Raw genomic sequence first — 17887 nt, 5'->3', positions numbered from 1 at the left:
AGGTAATGGTTACTGCTACAGGAAAAGAATGATCGTGGGGTGAAGACAATGAATATATTCATACGTTGCTACATATATGTATGTATAGGTACATATATATATGTGTATGTACATACACAGGTATCAGCATTCATTTATTATACTTGTGCAGGTTCCATGTGAAATTGCATAAAACACTTTTGCATAACACCCTTATGGCATAAAATTTATTGCATAACTACCACTTACTATAAGAGGGCTTTTTACATAATTCCACTTCACATAACAGGTTAAAATTCACGATTGGTCATAATCATGCATGCAAAGACCAGTGAACCAGTAAATAGAATCAAATGTACCCAAGGTGTTTTTAATGATTTTTAAGCATTCAGGGATGATACAAGTTCCTAAATAGAGATCCCGTACTATATAGTGGCGATGGAAAACTTTGACCTAAAAATGGTCAAAAAATGATTCTGGAAATCTCAAATTTTGGTATGATATCCTAAATATATCCAACCATAGATATTCGCGAAGAAAGAAGACCGAAGTCCATTGTAGATCTCGTATTTAGCCTTTTTCATCACGCCCGCCATTACTGCTTTTTCGGAAGACTTTGCAAGTTCAATGTTAATTATCTCCAACCTGGATCGAAATTTTCTTAAAGTTTCGACTGTTTCGCAAAGCTGGGAGTATGTCTTCTTACATATCGCCCAAACTTTTTTATTGCTTGAAGATAAGGGTTGAATGTGAGGTTTCCATTTTTCAACGTCAAACTGATTTTTTTTTCGATTTCTTGCTTGATAGTCATTGAATTGTGGATTGGTCCAAGGTCGGTCCAAAAAATTACATTTCATATTTTCTGATACTCCTTAATGAAAGGAATCAGACGGTCTATCTAACATTTCCGAAAATAAACCTGTGCCTCCACACAGCCCTTTTGAACTGAGGGGTCCGAAACATGCCCAAATTGACCCAAGCCAGCCAAACTTTAGATTTCTTGAGAAATTTCGAAGAACATATTTGTTTCTTTTCGGTTTTCAGTTGTGAGATATATTTCCCACAAAAAATTGCATTCCCGGAGTTTCTGTCACGTTTTTGAAGACGTAAGACTCGTTGCCAATGTCCAACTGTTTTGATGAAATTTTGTTGTAAAGCTTGGGAGGGCTTGCGTTCACCATTTTATCTTGACCTTCCGTATGCTTTGGTGCAGATTTCTTTGAATACGCTTTGACCCACAACTTATGGGCCTTCATATGATGCGCATAGTTTGAATTAATCTTCGACTTCATGGCCGCCACAAGCACAAACGTGAAGCGGTGCTTTCCAAAGATAAGTTTAATCGTTTTTCATTTTCAAGGGGTCAATATGATGGTTTTTTCTTGTGGTGCGTATTTAAAGTTAATATTTTCGGATTCGCCATACTTTTTTATGTATGTGCTAATTTTTGCACGGCCACAACTCTCTCCGTTGAAATTTAGTCAAGCCTTCTTCGAGTCTTTGTCGCTCAGATTTTGGTACTTATAAAAAACTCGTTTCCCGACTTCCTCGCTTTGAAGATACGTACGAAATTTGTTTTTCAAGGAAAGCTTATAAAATTTTGAGGACACGTGGTTAGATATATTTGACACATTATACCTAAATTTGAGATATCAAGAATCATTTTTTTACCATTTTTAGGTCAAAGATCCCCATCGCCACTATATAGTACGGGATCTCTAATTGTTCCTCCGGTAGCCTTTTCTCGCTCGCCTATGAAAGAGACCTTGTCTACTGGGCAGTATCCGATCTTGGTACTCTTTGGATTTTACAAATTCTACGTAAATAGTTGTGTTATTATGTTCAACATTAAGCTAGTATTTTATTTAAATTAGATTTTTGATGAAAATTATTTAATTTTTGATGATGAACGTGGGAAAAACGGTTTTCTCGTGGTTCGCTTTTTGTGAATTTTTGTGAATTGGGTGTAGGTAGTGGGCGCAAATTGGGGTATGGAGTAAAGTACTATTTCATTTTTGGTACAGTAATCTATGTAGTACTCAACACATCCAAAGGGAATCAAAAGCGGGCACTTCCCGGTAGATAATGTCATCTCCGAAGTGTTCGTATGACTTGTGATGCTTGAAGCACAGCCGATTATGGGTCAGTTTCAGGGTCATCTAATACATATGTAGGTATAATAGGGTTTGCTCTTGATAATTCCTTCCTAATTTACGAATTATACTAAATAGCATTATGCGAACTTGCTGTTTGCATAATTGGGAAGTATGCAAAATGGCATTATACGATAAAGGTGTTATGCAAAAAAAATTATGCAATTTCACCGCACACGACTTGTGCAATTGTGTACGTGTGCATGTATTTAGATACAGGGATGAACAGACTCAGTCGGTAAATCGACTGTGTATATGTACATTGCGGTTAAAAAGAAATAATGGGTAGAAAAAATTAGTTTGGCAAGACAAGCGTTAACTTTTCGAGGCTTTTTTTTGCAAAGAATTATTTCGAAATAAAATCTCCTCGCTGTGGAAACCTGCATTTTGGTAAATTATGTAAATTTGATATTATAACCATTATTAATGGTCCATTAAATATGTATGGGAAAATTGAGAACCAAAAGGAAGGAAACAGATTTCCAATCGATGACAGCTATTTATGGCAATGATTTACGTATATTTATTTACATATGCACTCAAAACAAAAATTTGTCGAATCAACACCGCCGGTGTCAATATATGACTTAACCGCCTTGGTTACAATGTTGAATCCGAGTTATGATGATTTTGATACCGGTAGTTATAATGTTATGACCGGACGGAAAAAATTCATTACTACTCGGAATCACAATTGTAACCAAGGCGGTTAAGTCATATATTGACACCGTTTTGTTTTGAGTGTGTATTGTAAGTCATACAAAATAATTTTTTTCTGTGACACAATAAATTAAGCAAAAAGATGATATACTTAATCCAGATTCAATTTTGTCTAAATTTTCCTTCATCCGACCACGCGACCGTTCCGGTACTGCAAACATGAAATAATAATGGGAAACAATAAAAGTAACAGTCTATAATTATATATACCAAATTAAATCACGTATTTATGTACCCGGATTCTTCGATGCCACGGTGTACCACCTTTGCTACTAAATCCGTACATATTCCGTCCGTAGCGTCCACTAAAATAACTGGATCCAAAAGATCCATAAATCTGAAGGCATTCACGAGTTTCCGGATTTCTTCCGGCCCGACATTTCAACGGGACGCAGGCTTTGCCACGAATGTGCCAAAATTCAGACGGTCTGCAATCCGTTTCCTCGCCGTCGTAGTTCGAGTCAGGTTCATCCTGCCAGTAAAAAAAATCAGCTAATTTTCATGCAAAACCACTTCTTATAAAATGTACACTCTAATTAAAATTGTGTAAAATTTACGCTAGGTAAAGTAAATAAAATTGAAAAACAACAATTTTGTAAAATTTGTCTAGCGTTGGATATGTAAAATTTTCCAAAAAACTGGATATATCTTACTTCCCCAATTGTTGTAATCCTCAATTTTAGTGTGTAAATTTTAAACAAATTTATTTAGAGTGTACTTATTACGATGGATTTTACATACACTATCAACCACCCCAATTTCCACATTGTTTGCGGATGGATCCTCCAATTCGGCCGTCAAAATCGGTGCTTGCGTACTTTCCTGAATTACTTTTCTTCTCCAACCCCCACCAGCTTTGCGAGCCATGCTTGGAATTTTTTCGTCAGGAAGAGGACTTCCATTTCCAACATGTAGCATATATATGGCAAAAATAAGTAATAATTTCCATACTACGGTTGTCATTTTAACGAACAATTTGTTATACACATCTATTGTTAAGAGAAATTGATAGAAATGTATTCAATAAGTTAAAGTAAACTAATGTCGACCTAAAAACTACGTCCTATTTTCTTAAAAGTATATGGATTTCGTTAATTTTCACGACTTGCATGTTACACCGAAATTTAAAAAGAAAAATTAGCCTTAATACATATTTCTTATTCTTAAACTTTTTCAATCCTAAATATTTTTTTCGCAATTTAAACTACTGATTTGTACATTTTTTGCACTTAATAGTTTTAATAAATTCCCTAAAATCTGTGATGATTATCCAATCAACGAGTCAACCAGCCTGGCAGGATCCAATGTCCAAGTAAACAAATACGATTTACTTATCATCCTAAGACTCAACTAGACTCACGTATCCAATATTTTCTCAAGATCGGTAATGACGCAGTGTGTGTGAGTGCAAATACGTCAAATGGAAAAATATGTATGAATTTACCAACTCATGACATTTACGAAGAGTTAATTTAAACCAACAACTTTATTGGTCTTCATTATATACATGCGAGGCTGTTACAATTTTACACGACGAATTAATAGATAGAACTGGCTTCACCAAGTTATAATTAATGCAATTTGCAATGTACAAAAATATATTCGTAAGCTAAGCATGTATTCAGGTCGTGTAGTTTTATATTCTTCAGAATGGAGCTTTTTACGTGTTGCTCGTCCGCTTAATATGTACATATGTACGTAAATAAATGAATAAATATTCGTTTGTTAAATAAGCACGTTTTCCATACCATCCAATGTATGTAAATATGTATGGTTAAATGGTGTGTGCAAAAATAGATTTACAGACCAATGTTGTATATCTACAATGTTACGAGATATTTACATACCTGATAGTGATACTTCAAAATACCATAACCCTTTTCAGGTAGGAAACAATAAATACATAAATAACGGCCGGTTTTTGATGTCGGTTTCTTTATTTATTTAGATAGAAAAGCTCACGGCTCACCTTCCACTTGGGAAAGTAAGTAGAAAGATTTGAACATATTTTTGCAAACACAGGTCCTCAATAATTTTGTTAGTGAGTAGATTAAATAATGTGATTGATTTACGCATGCGTAGATATTTTGCCACAAATTTATTCAATAACAAATGGAATGGCCACGTGGTAACAGGGACGATCGCCCATTTCCATGCTCCAAGTGCCCAGCCTCGTTTAAGACCCGGTCAAAACTTCATCGCCACAAGTACACTCACACTGGCAAGAAACCGTTCAAATGCCCGGTTTCCGGATGTAGCAGATTATTCATAGAGAAATATGAATTGCGAAATCATTCTGACCGTTACCATTCAGGAATCATAAGAGAAAAATTGGTTAAGTGCGACCTTTGCGAATGCGCGTTTTATACGAAGTCATCTTTAGCTACTCACCTAGCAACCCGACATTCGTACTGTGCTAGTTGTGATGTTGATTTGAAGGTTGGATACGTATTTCTGTAGCAGACCAGAAAAATTCGGTGTTAACGGTTTTTTGATGGGCACATTTTTTTCTAGGATTTTAGCGCACTTACAGCCCATCAACGGGCACACGAACAAGGGAGCAGTTTTACGTGTCATTTATGCTCCATTGGAATACTCGATGGGTTACAATTTAAAAGTAAGTTTCCCATTTGTCGTAAAATATATGATTTACCTTCCAGTGCAATTTTCAAGATCTCACCGTTCAATGGGCCCGTCCATAATTTATGGTCTAGAAAATCGCGATTTTTGCATTATATAGTTTATGATAGGCCAATTACTAGAGATATTACCAAACTTAAATACTTTAATAGTCCGGTAAACAATATTTACGAATTTAATATTAAATTTCATCATTTTCAATATTTTAGACCACTGGCTCACCCATGTCGACGCCCCTCGCCACATTCAGTGTTCCAAATGTAGCAAAAAATTTAAATCCGAGAAGAACCTGCAATCCCACTTCAGTTACACGCACGCTTTGCTAGAGGTCCGAGCCCAGTGCAAATTATGCCCGAAAAGTTTCCCGAATCTCCGGCAGCTACGGCATCACGAGACCGGACATGTACGCCAACATGCATGCTACTTTTGTAAAAAGAATTTCGGGAACATTTCCTCTTTGCGAGATCACATGACAACCCACACCAGAGAAGTGGCCTATTTCTGCGACGTGGAGCAATGTGGATTTTCCACATCAACCTATTCCGGCCTTAGCTCTCACGTCAATAATATGCACACGGTCGGTTTTACCCGAACATATTGGTCCTGTTATTTTTGCTCCGTAAAGGTATCAGAACACAGTAAAATATAGAAGACACAGGGTAGCCACCACCATGATCAAGCATGCAGGATTTAGTCTCGTTCTTATGCATCGCTACTTTAGGACTATCTACAATTGGACTTGGTGCCCCGTGCTACTATTTTACTACTTTATAGTACAAACTTAAACTCCTTTGCAAGAAACCATACCACAGCTCTGAAGGCCTCAAGTTCCATATTACCAGTCACACGACAGAGAAACCTTGGAAATGCTCCATCTGTGGGAATTCATATGCAGCGAGTTCTGTCCTAAAGGCGCATAAACGAACCCACGACCCAAACCGGAAACAGCTGCTTTGCCACTTATGCAACTATTCAGGAGTATACTTATCAGAACATATTAAACGCAAGCATTCCAATTTACCAAAACCATGCCAATGCCACCACTGTGATAGCAAATTTTGGAAGAAACATGAACTCCGACGCCACATCAACAGCATCCATGTCAACCCTAAAGTGAAAAAACCTCGACCAAATTATCAGTGCCAATTTTGTCATAAGATTCTCACAGGTGCGACTAAACTGCGCGACCATATTGCAATTCATACCGGTGAATCGTTTTATTCCTGTCGTCAGTGTGACGCATCCTTCCGGAATGACACCTCTTTGCGGGACCATGTCGAAAAGTGGCATCGTGGAGAGAAGCACCCCTGTCAAAGGTGCCATTACGTCTTCTTCAGCAAGACCAAGCTTGACTACCACGTCAAAATCCGGCATTCCGGTGTAACCCATAAATGTGGCAAGTGTTCGAAAGCATTTCGAGCCCAGATGGAACTAACCCGCCATCTGAAGCTGGTCCACTCTGACGTTAAAAATTTTCCGTGTCCAATTTGTGGACGAATGTTCAAAATGCGTTGTCACGTGAAGGCACACGTGCAAAATGTTCACGAGCAGCGGACACACAGCTGTTACTTTTGTGCGAAAAAATTTCCGAACGTTTACACGATGAAAGATCACCTTTTGGATCACACGCGGGAGATGCCGTTCAAATGTGTCACGTGTGGGACAAAGTTTAAGACAGGGTCGAGCCTTAAAGGGCACATGGGGCGGGTGAACGTGGACGGTTTAGGCCGAAAGTGCCCGGAGTGTGACGCAGTATTAAAAAATGATGAGAGCCTGCAAAAACATGTCAAGTTTGTGCATCACATAAACTTGACGACGAAGCAATTAAGGAATATTTCGAAGGCAACGTACGGTGATTAAAATCAAGGATGGTATTTTTGGTAATCTACATTTTGAAAATATGTAATGAACCAATTGCAATAGAACGATGTAAATAAATAATATGTAGGAACACTACAATGTGCATTTGTATGCAAATATGTATGTACAATGTACATACATATTTGCATACAAATGTACATTGTACATACATATGTATGTACAGTATGTAACAAATTTAATGCTACGATGAAATAATTTTTATATCGACATGATCGCGTAAATTTTAAAATTTGAAACTTCGCATAAAAATCTCAACAGTATATACGGACAATTTCCTCCTCGCCGATTTTTAATATCTCACAAAGGTCAAAGGTCACCATTATTTTTGTGAACAAATTTGAGGCGTCGAAAAAAAAACTTCGTGGATAATTTTTTTTGAACTTTCTAGTATTTTTTATCGGATACGACATGCATTTTGAAGAAAAATGAGCTTTGGTCGGACCGTGTGCGATTTTTTTGACGCCCACAGGAATTTTTCGCCAAGAACAGGTTGAAGGCCTAAAATCGCCACCGCGGCGAAAATTCGAAAACTGAAATATACGTTTGCATGTCGGGACTGTCAGTATGCAAACGTATATTTCCAAGAATTATCGTTTAACCAGTTTTCAACCTGCGACAAATTGGACAACTTCATAACAACGATATTTAAAATTTTGGGGTATTTTCAAGAATCCAATGTCCAAGTAAATAATTACAATTTACTTATTATCCAAAGACTCAATTAGACTCGTATGGCCTATCCAATATTTTTCTCAGGTTCGGTAATGACGCAATGTATGTATATGAGTGTATGTGCGTCAAATGGAAAACTACATGCATATGTAGAAACTCGTGACATGTACAAAGAGTTAATTTAAAGCATTAACTTTATTATGATCTTCATTACGTACATCCGAGCAAGTTAAAATTACGACAAATTTATAGATAGAACTAGCTTCAGAAAGTTAAAATTAATCCAATTTGCAATGCAAATACATTCGCAAGTTAAATAAGCATGCGTCCTGATCATTTTGACCTGACAAGTCTTATATTCTACTGAATGGAACTTTTTACTTGTTATCTGTCCGCTTAATATGTACATATGTATGTACATATTTAAATATGAAGATAAATACTCATTGGTTAAATATACACGTATCATCTAACGTAAATATGGTTCAATTGTGTGTACATAAATGGATTTACAACCCAATGCAGCATACAATGTGACGAGATATTTATGTATGTACATATGTATCTGATGCTTAAAACCATACCCCTTTTCAGGCAGGAAACAATAAATAACGGCCAGTTTTTCATGTCGGCTACTTTATTTAGAGACAAAGGCTTAATCTCCACGTGGGAAAGTCAGTAAAAAATTGTAGTACTCCAACATAGATATTTTGCAAGTTCACATATTCTCTCAATTTACTTAGTTGGTAAGTAATTTAAGCAATAATTGATTTATTTACGTATGTAACTAATTTTGGCATAAATTTGTTTAACAGCATAGCCGAATGGAATCGCCACGTGGTAAAGGGAACGATCGCCCATTTCCATGCTCCAAGTGCACGGCCTCGTTTAAAATCAGGGCAAAACTTGTCCGCCACAGCTACACTCACACTGGCGACAGACCATTCAAATGCCCAGTTTCCGGATGTAGTAGGTCATTCACGGAAAAATATGCCTTGCGAAATCATGGAGACCGTTACCATTCAGGAATCATAAAAGAAAAATCGGTTAAGTGTGACCTTTGCGAATGCGCATTTTACACCAAGTCCTTGCTAACTGGTCACCTAGCAACTCGACATTCGTACTGTTCTACTTGTGATGTTAATTTGAAGGTTGGAAATATATCTAATAGTCCAGCCAAAATCGAATTTTACATTTTTTACGTACTTTTTTTGTAGAATTTTAGTGCACTTACAGCCCATCAACGAGCACATGAACAAGGGAGCAGTTTCATGTGCCACTTATGCTCGATTGGGACATGCTACAATTTAAAGGTAACTTTCCTATTTGGCGTAAAATATATGACTCGTTTTCTTGTGTGATTTTCAAGTTTTGCATTATGTATCAGAGATACTGCCAACTCAAAAACTTAGGGGTCGTTCATAAGTTGTGTAACGCGAGACGGGGGTGAATATAATGCTCCAATGATGTCGTCCCAATATGACACGTGTTAAAGGGGGTCTAGAAAATCGCGATTTTTGCATACATGCCTAATTTATGAACGGCCACTAACAATGCGATGGTGTGAAGTGTAACCCTCCGATTTGGCTGAAATTTTGAAATTAAGTGATCCATGTCAATACAACCAACGTTTCTACAGGCAGTTAGTGCGATGGTCAGAATTTGTCAAAATATTTGAGGGCGAATTAAAAAACGAACCGTTTTTAGCACGGGAAGAGTATTTAAGCTGAGTTTGCCTTCTCCGCCTAGTCAAAATCGCCCGTTTTTCAACTTTTCCCTCAAATATTTTGGCAAATTCTGACCGTCGCACAAACTGCCTGAAGAAACGTTGGTTGTATTGACATGGACCACATAATTTCAAAATTTTAACCAAATTTGAGGGTTACACTTCACACCGTCGCATTGTAAGTCGAGATACGTATTCCCAAACTTTTTAGTTCCATAATCCGGGAAGCAATATTTACCACCTTGGTACTAAATTCCATCATTTCCGAAATTTTAGACCACTGGCGTACACATGTTGACGTCCCTGGTCACATCCAGTGTTCCCAATGTAGCAAGAAATTTAAATCCGAGGAATTACTGAAACGCCACTTGGATTACACGCACACCTCTCTAGAGGTCCGAGCTCAGTGTAAATTATGCCCGAAAACTTTCCCGAATCTCCGCCAGCTACGACATCACGAGACCGGACATGTTCGCCTTCACTTGTGCTACTTTTGCAAAAGAAATTTCCTAACAACACGTCTTTGCGGGACCACATGACCATCCACACCGGAGAAGTTGCCTATTTCTGCAACGTGGAAAAATGTGGATTTTCCACGTCCACCCATTGCGGCCTGGTGTCTCACGTCAAAAATATGCACACGGTCGGACGTACCAGAAAATCCTGGCCCTGTTATTTTTGCTCCGTTACGGTATCAGAATACAATAATATATATGAAATGGCAGACGGAGGGTAGCCTAAGCCATCCGCATTGTCATACTTCCAGGATTTAGTCTCCTTCCTATGCACCTGCGATTGGATTTGGTATACCCTATACAACTAAATATTTGAGCATGGGACATCAAATTCAATTCCAAGCAACCTTAAATGTAGCGATACTTAAGAAGAGAACTTAAACCTGCCTGTCTGGCCACATTTTTCGCCCCATTTACATACTTATATTTATTATTCCTGATCCAGGCAACTCGCATGTGTAAACTGGCCCAACATTTGAACACCCATACACAAGAAAAACCATGGAGATGTACCCTTTGCAAGAAAACATACCGCAGCTCTGAAGGCCTTAAGTACCACTATACCAGCCACACCCAAGAAAAACCTTACAAATGCCCCACCTGCGAGAAATCTTATGCATCAAGTTCCGTTCTACAAAATCATAAACCACGACGTAAGCCGGAAACAGCTGTTTTGCCACCTATGCAACTTTTCAGGAGTATACTTATCAGAACATATTAAACGAAAACACTCCAACGTACCAAAACCACACCACTGTAAGCACTGTGAGAGCAAATTTTGGAAGAAAATAGAACTCCGACACCACACAGATCGCGTGCATGTCAACCCTAAAGAGAAAAAGTGTGGGATTTTTGGTAGTTGTAATACGCGAAAGAGAGCAAAAATATGTTTTGAAGAGTGGTGCGAGGAATCGAACCCCGCGTCTCCCGTTTCCCGGACGGACACCTTTACCACTAGGCTAACCGCCCTTCTTCACATCTATCACTCTCTTTTACAACTACCAAATTCCACGTATTCTCTCCTACAAAAGCCACGACCATCTTATCAGTGCCAATGTTTCGTCTTAACATGATTAATGCATTATGAATTTGACTTATTATTTGTATGTATTTTAACTTATGATTTCTTATGCATTTTACTTTATGATGATTGAACTAATCTCAATTCCATGATTTGACTAATATAATTAGCTATCTTTTTATGTAAACTTACCTTTTTCCTCTTTACTCAAGTCAGTATATGTACGTTACACAAGAATTGTGTCTCAAGTCGCCAGTTTGTCGCTGGACTTTTGAATGTATAATATCGTTTATCAGTTCATTGTCGTGTCCTTTAAAGTTCAAATATTTTCCTCTCTTTGCGTTCCTTCTCTACATTTCTATTGGTTAACTGACTATTTAAGTGTGACGTACATAAACTTATAAATACACCTCGAACTCAAGTTCACCTTGTCAGTCGCTCAGTATCATTCGGTCATTTTCCATGTAATAAGTATTTCTAAACGTAGTAAATTATCTGACCTAAGAAAGTAACCAAGTCTCAATTCACCTCCTCATTTACTTCAACTTTGTCGACAACTTGTGCATCTTACCATCCCTGCATAAAGTTCTAAATAGTGTTGCACTCACGAACATTTTTTGGTCCCATCGTACCGGATACTCTCCAGATATTCGTGAACTTATCGTGTTTTAGTGTAATAAAATGGCACCGTCAGCCATCGACAAAGTTGAACGTGACCGTGACACTGTTAAAGTTAATCTTACCTGGTTGGAAAAGCGTTTCAATGACCACGTCACAGCGCCTGCCCCAGAAGCGAAGATTCGACACTACATCAAAACAGTGGAACGTCAAGAGAAGATTGAAGATTTATTTCAGAAAATCGCATCAATTGTTGACCACAAAGACATGGATCCTCACTCAGCAGAATACATGTCAATGAAAGATCGAGCCCTGGAATTGGAGCACCAGTTTGCAACAGTTCTCAAGACCTTCGCCGTTCCTGTCATCCCCACAGCTGCATCACCTTCAACTCCAAGTACCCTACAGCTACCTAAGTTGACCCTTCCTACCTTCGACGGTGACCTCAACGAGTGGATAGCTTTTCGAGATATGTTCACGAATGCAGTCCACAACAATGCAAGTCTAAGCAAATCACAGAAACTTACATATCTCAAAGCGCAACTAAAAGGTGAAGCTGCACGACAGGTCCAGTCCATTACAATATCCGACGCCAATTACGATATTGCATGGACACAATTGTCAGATCGATACCAAAACGACCGTGAGATTTTCTTTTCAATTATGAAGCGATTCCATGACCAACCACTTGTTCAGCCACACTCAGCCCATGGCATTCGCCAGCTACTCGATGTGAGTCGCGAATGCATCCGATCCCTTGATGTTTTGAAGTTGTCAACGCACCATTGGGGTGCCCACCTCATGTTCATCATCGCAAGGAAGATGGACTACGCCTCCAAGGAATTGTGGGAGCAGTCTCTCAAAGACAGCGCAATTCCGTCCCTCCAAACACTTTACGACTTTCTCGAGCAGCGTGCCCGTGCTCTCTCAGCGAGCTCCACCAACGCCCAGAAGTCGTCAAAGCAAGCAACCCATAGACACGACAATGAGAAGACTTCACGTCCCAATGGCCAGCCCAGTGGTAATCTTGCTCATCTCGTCCAGTCGCCACCATGCAAAGTATGTTCGGAAAACCATCCAGTTTTCAAATGTCCAACCCTAAATGCCATGTCCGTACAAGAACCGAAGCGGTGAAGAAAGCCAGCCTTTGCTTCAACTGCCTCAAAGACAACCATACAAGCGCCCAGTGCCAAAGCTCAAAGACGTGCAGAACCTGCAACGGTAAGCACCACACTCTTCTTCATCGCGGACGGAACCCTGACGCCTCCCGATCGCAAGAAACCAGCAGTCACACGGTCCACCTCGCCCGGTCCGGCACTGCCACTGCCACAGCAAAACCTGACAAGCAACACAACGGTTCAAATGGTCAAGTTTTCGCCACCACATGTCAAGATATGAAGACCAAGAATTTAGAAACACTTCTGGCAATAGCAAGAGTCCTCGTTCCTGATCGGTACAGTAAATTGCAACCCATCCGCATTCTCAGCGATAGTGGATCCAACACCCACTACATCACGGAGAGCTGCATCAAAAAACTCGGATTACCAAGAACCCGATGCGTCGCTTCCGCCACTGGACTTGGTGAAGGAGCCCTTACTGTCGCCAAAGGATTTACATGGCTCACAGTTAGTCCCCATTTCAATCCATCCATATCAATGAAAGTCAAGGCGCTCATCATTCCCAAAATCACTGGAGATTTGCCCTTGAACCCCATCAGTCAGCACCAATGGCCACATCTGCAAAACCTGAAGCTTGCAGACCCCAGTTGGCATCAGCCTCTCCCAGTAGACATGCTACTGGGGGCCGAGTTCTTCTTCGAGGTCACCAAAGACGGCAAGAAGACTGGCCCACCCGGAAGTCCCGTCGCACTCAACTCATCATTTGGTTGGATGATTGGAGGAGGGTGCCCGGACTACAACAACTCTCTTCTCCGCAATGTGTCCCATTTGTCCACGACAGATCACATGACCGAAGAGCAGTCCTTTGACCAAGCAATGCGCAAATTTTGGGAAATTGAAGAAGTTCCACCTCATCATCGCACCCTGACCAAGGAGGAAGAAGCATGCGAAGAACATTTCACCTCCACCGTCAAGCAAACAAGTAATGGACAACTAATGGTTCACATCCCGTACAAGTTACCATGCCCTGTCCTTGGTTCCTCCCTGGAAATTGCAATACGAAGACTGAAACAAATTGAACGCAGATTAGCCATGCAACCCCACTACAAAGATGAATATGCCAAATTCATGAAAGAATATTTGGACTTAGGCCACATGACTGAAGTCGCCCCACCAGACAAGGACGACACCAATCACTGCTATATTCCTCACCATTTCGTACTCAAGGCCGACTCCACTACAACAAAATTTCGTATCGTGTTTGACGCCTCCTCCAAGACGTCAAACGGCGTGTCGCTCAACGACACAATGTTGATTGGACCTACCATTCAAGATAACCTGTTCGACCTCATCCTGCGCTTTCGTCTCCACAAAATCGCATTCACCGCCGACATGGAAAAAATGTACAGACAAGTCCTCGTCCGTCCCGAAGATGCAAACCTGCAAAGAATTGTGTGGAGAGAGAACAGCAACGAACCAATCAAGCATTTCATGTTGCGTACCGTTACCTATGGTACTGCAGCTGCCTCCTTTCAAGCCACCAGGGCCCTACAAGAAGTTGGACAACTCAAGAAAGAAGAGTTACCAAAAGCTGCTGCCGTCATTTGCCGCGACTTCTACATGGATGACCTCATCAGTGGAGATGCGAATGAAGAAGATGCACTCATCACTCAATCTCAACTCCTCGAGGCTATGGAATCAGGCGGATTCAAACTCCGCAAATGGTCCTCAAATTGTGAAACCCTGCTCAACGCACTACCCGAAGACCTACGAGAGTCAAAGTCAACTCTGCCCCTTGACGTGGATCCCACTATCAAGACGCTGGGAATCTGCTGGAACCCCAAAGAAGATGTCTTTGTATTCAAAATACAACCCCCTGCCCACGACGATACACCTCTAACAAAGAGGAAAGTTCTCTCAGAACTCGCCAAAATATTTGACCCTCCCGGCTGGTTATCACCCGTCATCATCAACGCTAAACTACTGATGCAACCTCTTCGCACTCTCCAAGTTGGATGGGATACTACGCTACCTGAATCCATTCAACAACAATGGATATCCCTGGTCCGTGACATGTCAACCCTAGCAAGACTCCAGTTACCACGACACTATCTACACGACTCCGCGATCGCCAGTCCCACGCTGGATGTTCCGGTGGTCACAAATATGTCTGGTCTCTGTGGTCAATCAAGTCAGTTAAACCCCGCGATCTCCAGTACCATGCTTAGCGTTCCGGTGGTGGACACTGACTCTTCGAAACAAAGACATGGTCACACTCTCCAATCAAGTACTCCTCATCATCCCACCCAATCCAACAATTCATCATTGCCAGCTTATTGTCTCGCTGGATTTTCCGACGCATCAGAACGAGCCTACTCAGCCGTGGTCTACTTTTGTGCATACCAAGAAGATAAGATTTCGACAAGTCTCATCACTTCGAAAACTAGAGTTGCTCCAGTCAAGACCGTTTCTCTTCCCCGACTCGAATTATGTGGAGCCCTCCTCCTCTCTGAACTCATGTCGTCAGTCCAATCAGCCCTTCGGATTCCACTACATTCCGTCACAGCTTGGACCGACTCCTCCGTTACCCTCTCGTGGATTAAGTCACACCCCTCTCGATGGAAGACCTTTGTTGCAAACCGTCTCACAAAGATCCAAGCTCTTGTTCCCCCTGAACGCTGGGGTCATGTCCGCTCCGAGGACAATCCTGCCGACTGCGCATCCCGTGGCATAAGTTCATCCGAACTTATCAATCACTCTCTATGGTGGAAAGGTCCACACTGGCTCAAGCATGGAATTCCAATTCCACATGGAGTTATTGGACCCCATGATGATCAGTGCAAAAATGAAGAACGGAATCAAACAATTTGCCATGCAGTAATCTCGTCTCCAAATCAAGTCCTACTTAACAAGTACTCGTCGTTGGATAAATTGCTACGAGTAACAGCAATTTTACTCCGATTCGCTACCAATTGTCGAGCCAAGGTCAGATCCAGTAACCCGACCATGCTCCCTCTCACCCCAGTGGAACTCAACCGTTCTCTACTCTGCTGGGTCCGAATCACTCAAGCTGAAGCATTCGCATTGGAGATTAAATGCCTGCAACAAGATAAGAACATCCCTCTTTCAAGTAAAATTGTCACCTTGAAACCGTTCATGGATCAAGACTCTGTCCTACGTGTTGGTGGTCGCTTACGCCACTCTCTACTGTCCCCAGAAGAGAAGAACCCCATCCTCCACGGAAGACTCGTTGAACTCCTCCTCCTGTGAGAACATCTCAACCACTTCCATGCTGGTCCACAACTCATGATGTCCATAATTCATCGCCAATTCTGGATTATCCGTGCGAAGGATGTAATTCGCCAATTTGTTAAGAAATGTGTCACCTGTGCTCGCCACAAGCCAGTCACCCTTCAACCAATGATGGGAGACCTCCCTTCCTTCCGCGTGACCCCAAGTCGTCCGTTCCAGAAAACCGGGGTCGACTATGCAGGTCCCTTCCTAATCAAACCAATCCAACCAAGAAGCACTACAACAATCAAAGCCTACCTTGCCCTCTTCATATGCTGCTGTACCCGTGCAGTTCACTTGGAAATTGTCAGCTCCCTGTCAACTGACGCATTCCTGGCAGCACTCTGGCGCTTTGTGTCGCGACGTGGACTTCCCTCCGACATGTACAGCGATTGTGGCACCAACTTCGTTGGAGCCGACCGAGAACTCAAGGAGATGCTGACCTTGGTCTTGTCTGCAAAACACAACCAAACCATAGCCGACCAAATCTCAACCAGAGGGATTCTATGGCACTTCAGTGTACCAGCAAGTCTTCACTTCGGCGGCCTATGGGAAGCAGGAGTCAAGAGTGTCAAGTTTCACTTAAAACGAGTGATTGGATCTCAACGCCTCACATTCGAAGAACTTACGACAACAAGTGCGAGAATCGAAGCAATACTCAACTCCCGTCCCCTTTGTCCTGAATCGAGCGATCCCAGTGATCTCACTACGTTAACCCCCGGACATTTCCTTATTGGTACCGCTCTCACCTCCATCCCTGAACCACATCTCCAAGATTTGCAAATAAGTCGCCTCTCCCGATGGCAACTCCTCCAGAGAATAACTCAAGATTTCTGGAAGCGGTGGTCCTCCGAATATCTCACCAGAATGCAACAACGACCTAAATGGATCTACGGTGACCACAAGATATCAATTGGTGACCTAGTCCTCATCAAACATGAAAATTTATCCCCCATGCAATGGCAACTCGGACGAATCACGCAACTCCACCCTGGACCAGACTTCCGTTGTGAAGACAGCAACCGGAGAACTTAAGCGTCCCTTGGTGAAGTTGTCCCCACTTCCCATCACTTCCGCATCGGATCAAGCCGTCTCATCCACACCACAATAAAATTGAAAATTGGCATTTCAAGGCCGGCGGAATGTTTCGTCTTAACATGATTAATGCATTATGAATTTGACTTATTATTTGTATGTATTTTAACTTATGATTTCTTATGCATTTTACTTTATGATGATTGAACTAATCTCAATTCCATGATTTGACTAATATAATTAGCTATCTTTTTATGTAAACTTACCTTTTTCCTCTTTACTCAAGTCAGTATATGTACGTTACACAAGAATTGTGTCTCAAGTCGCCAGTTTGTCGCTGGACTTTTGAATGTATAATATCGTTTATCAGTTCATTGTCGTGTCCTTTAAAGTTCAAATATTTTCCTCTCTTTGCGTTCCTTCTCTACATTTCTATTGGTTAACTGACTATTTAAGTGTGACGTACATAAACTTATAAATACACCTCGAACTCAAGTTCACCTTGTCAGTCGCTCAGT

The 17887-nt window shown here is 41.0% G+C and overlaps 5 protein-coding genes across 6 annotated transcripts; 4 read left to right on the top strand and 1 right to left on the bottom strand.

Annotated features, from left to right (window-relative positions):
• Nucleotides 1–2611: 2611 nt before the first annotated feature.
• LOC110849603 lies at nt 2612–4249 on the bottom strand. 2 transcript variants are annotated; one of them, XM_035851735.1, is made up of 3 exons: nt 3594–4249; nt 3073–3324; nt 2612–2758 (listed from the first exon to the last, which is right to left on the bottom strand). In XM_035851735.1, the coding sequence occupies exons 1-3, from the start codon at nt 3813–3815 to the stop codon at nt 2720–2722; spliced, it is 513 nt and encodes a 170-aa protein (XP_035707628.1). In that variant the 5' UTR covers nt 3816–4249; the 3' UTR covers nt 2612–2719. The 2 variants fall into 2 exon arrangements, with proteins under 2 accessions (XP_035707628.1, XP_021952725.1); XM_022097033.2 differs by lacking the exon at nt 2612–2758 and adding an exon at nt 2879–3003 and having other exon boundaries at nt 3088–3324; nt 3594–4231.
• Nucleotides 4250–4553: 304 nt separating this feature from the next.
• LOC110849977 (oocyte zinc finger protein XlCOF19) lies at nt 4554–6268 on the top strand. The gene is made up of 5 exons (XM_022097462.2): nt 4554–4737; nt 4801–4836; nt 4935–5291; nt 5367–5469; nt 5702–6268. The coding sequence occupies exons 3-5, from the start codon at nt 4965–4967 to the stop codon at nt 6139–6141; spliced, it is 870 nt and encodes a 289-aa protein (XP_021953154.1). The 5' UTR covers nt 4554–4737; nt 4801–4836; nt 4935–4964; the 3' UTR covers nt 6142–6268.
• LOC118435599 (zinc finger protein 595-like) lies at nt 6164–8945 on the top strand. Its single transcript, XM_035851893.1, has 4 exons — nt 6164–6190; nt 6267–7372; nt 8640–8791; nt 8861–8945. The coding sequence occupies exons 1-2, from the start codon at nt 6164–6166 to the stop codon at nt 7350–7352; spliced, it is 1113 nt and encodes a 370-aa protein (XP_035707786.1). The 3' UTR covers nt 7353–7372; nt 8640–8791; nt 8861–8945.
• On the top strand, nt 7540–10187 carry LOC110850143 (zinc finger protein 2-like). The gene is made up of 3 exons (XM_035851736.1): nt 7540–9196; nt 9263–9358; nt 10048–10187. The coding sequence occupies exons 1-3, from the start codon at nt 8870–8872 to the stop codon at nt 10129–10131; spliced, it is 507 nt and encodes a 168-aa protein (XP_035707629.1). The 5' UTR covers nt 7540–8869; the 3' UTR covers nt 10132–10187.
• Nucleotides 10188–16312: 6125 nt separating this feature from the next.
• On the top strand, nt 16313–17471 carry LOC110849976. Its single transcript, XM_022097461.2, has one exon. The coding sequence runs from the start codon at nt 16350–16352 to the stop codon at nt 17367–17369; it is 1020 nt and encodes a 339-aa protein (XP_021953153.2). The 5' UTR covers nt 16313–16349; the 3' UTR covers nt 17370–17471.
• Nucleotides 17472–17887: the final 416 nt, after the last annotated feature.

Source organism: Folsomia candida, unplaced genomic scaffold, assembly GCF_002217175.1.
Source record: "Folsomia candida strain VU population unplaced genomic scaffold, ASM221717v1 Fcan01_Sc005, whole genome shotgun sequence".
In the NCBI taxonomy this organism is placed as follows: domain Eukaryota; kingdom Metazoa; phylum Arthropoda; class Collembola; order Entomobryomorpha; family Isotomidae; genus Folsomia; species Folsomia candida.
This window is presented reverse-complemented; position numbering and strand designations above follow the sequence as displayed.

Excerpts from the sequence above, each read along its gene's own strand:
- LOC110849603 (XM_035851735.1), bottom strand. The coding sequence starts at position 3,815 with ATGACAACCGTAGTATGGAAATTATTACTTATTTTTGCCATATATATG. Across the intron at positions 3,325-3,593 it reads AAATTGGGGTGGTTGATAGT|GATGAACCTGACTCGAACTA; the intron begins GTATGTAAAATC and ends TTTTACTGGCAG. Across the intron at positions 2,759-3,072 it reads TCCGGGTACATAAATACGTG|ATCATAACTCGGATTCAACA; the intron begins ATTTAATTTGGT and ends GGTATCAAAATC.
- LOC110849977 (XM_022097462.2), top strand. The coding sequence starts at position 4,965 with ATGGAATGGCCACGTGGTAACAGGGACGATCGCCCATTTCCATGCTCC. Across the intron at positions 5,292-5,366 it reads GTTGTGATGTTGATTTGAAG|GATTTTAGCGCACTTACAGC; the intron begins GTTGGATACGTA and ends ATTTTTTTCTAG. Across the intron at positions 5,470-5,701 it reads CGATGGGTTACAATTTAAAA|ACCACTGGCTCACCCATGTC; the intron begins GTAAGTTTCCCA and ends TCAATATTTTAG.
- LOC118435599 (XM_035851893.1), top strand. The coding sequence starts at position 6,164 with ATGATCAAGCATGCAGGATTTAGTCTC. Across the intron at positions 6,191-6,266 it reads AGCATGCAGGATTTAGTCTC|TACAAACTTAAACTCCTTTG; the intron begins GTTCTTATGCAT and ends ACTACTTTATAG.
- LOC110850143 (XM_035851736.1), top strand. The coding sequence starts at position 8,870 with ATGGAATCGCCACGTGGTAAAGGGAACGATCGCCCATTTCCATGCTCC. Across the intron at positions 9,197-9,262 it reads CTTGTGATGTTAATTTGAAG|AATTTTAGTGCACTTACAGC; the intron begins GTTGGAAATATA and ends CTTTTTTTGTAG. Across the intron at positions 9,359-10,047 it reads GGACATGCTACAATTTAAAG|ACCACTGGCGTACACATGTT; the intron begins GTAACTTTCCTA and ends CCGAAATTTTAG.
- LOC110849976 (XM_022097461.2), top strand. The coding sequence starts at position 16,350 with ATGATGTCCATAATTCATCGCCAATTCTGGATTATCCGTGCGAAGGAT.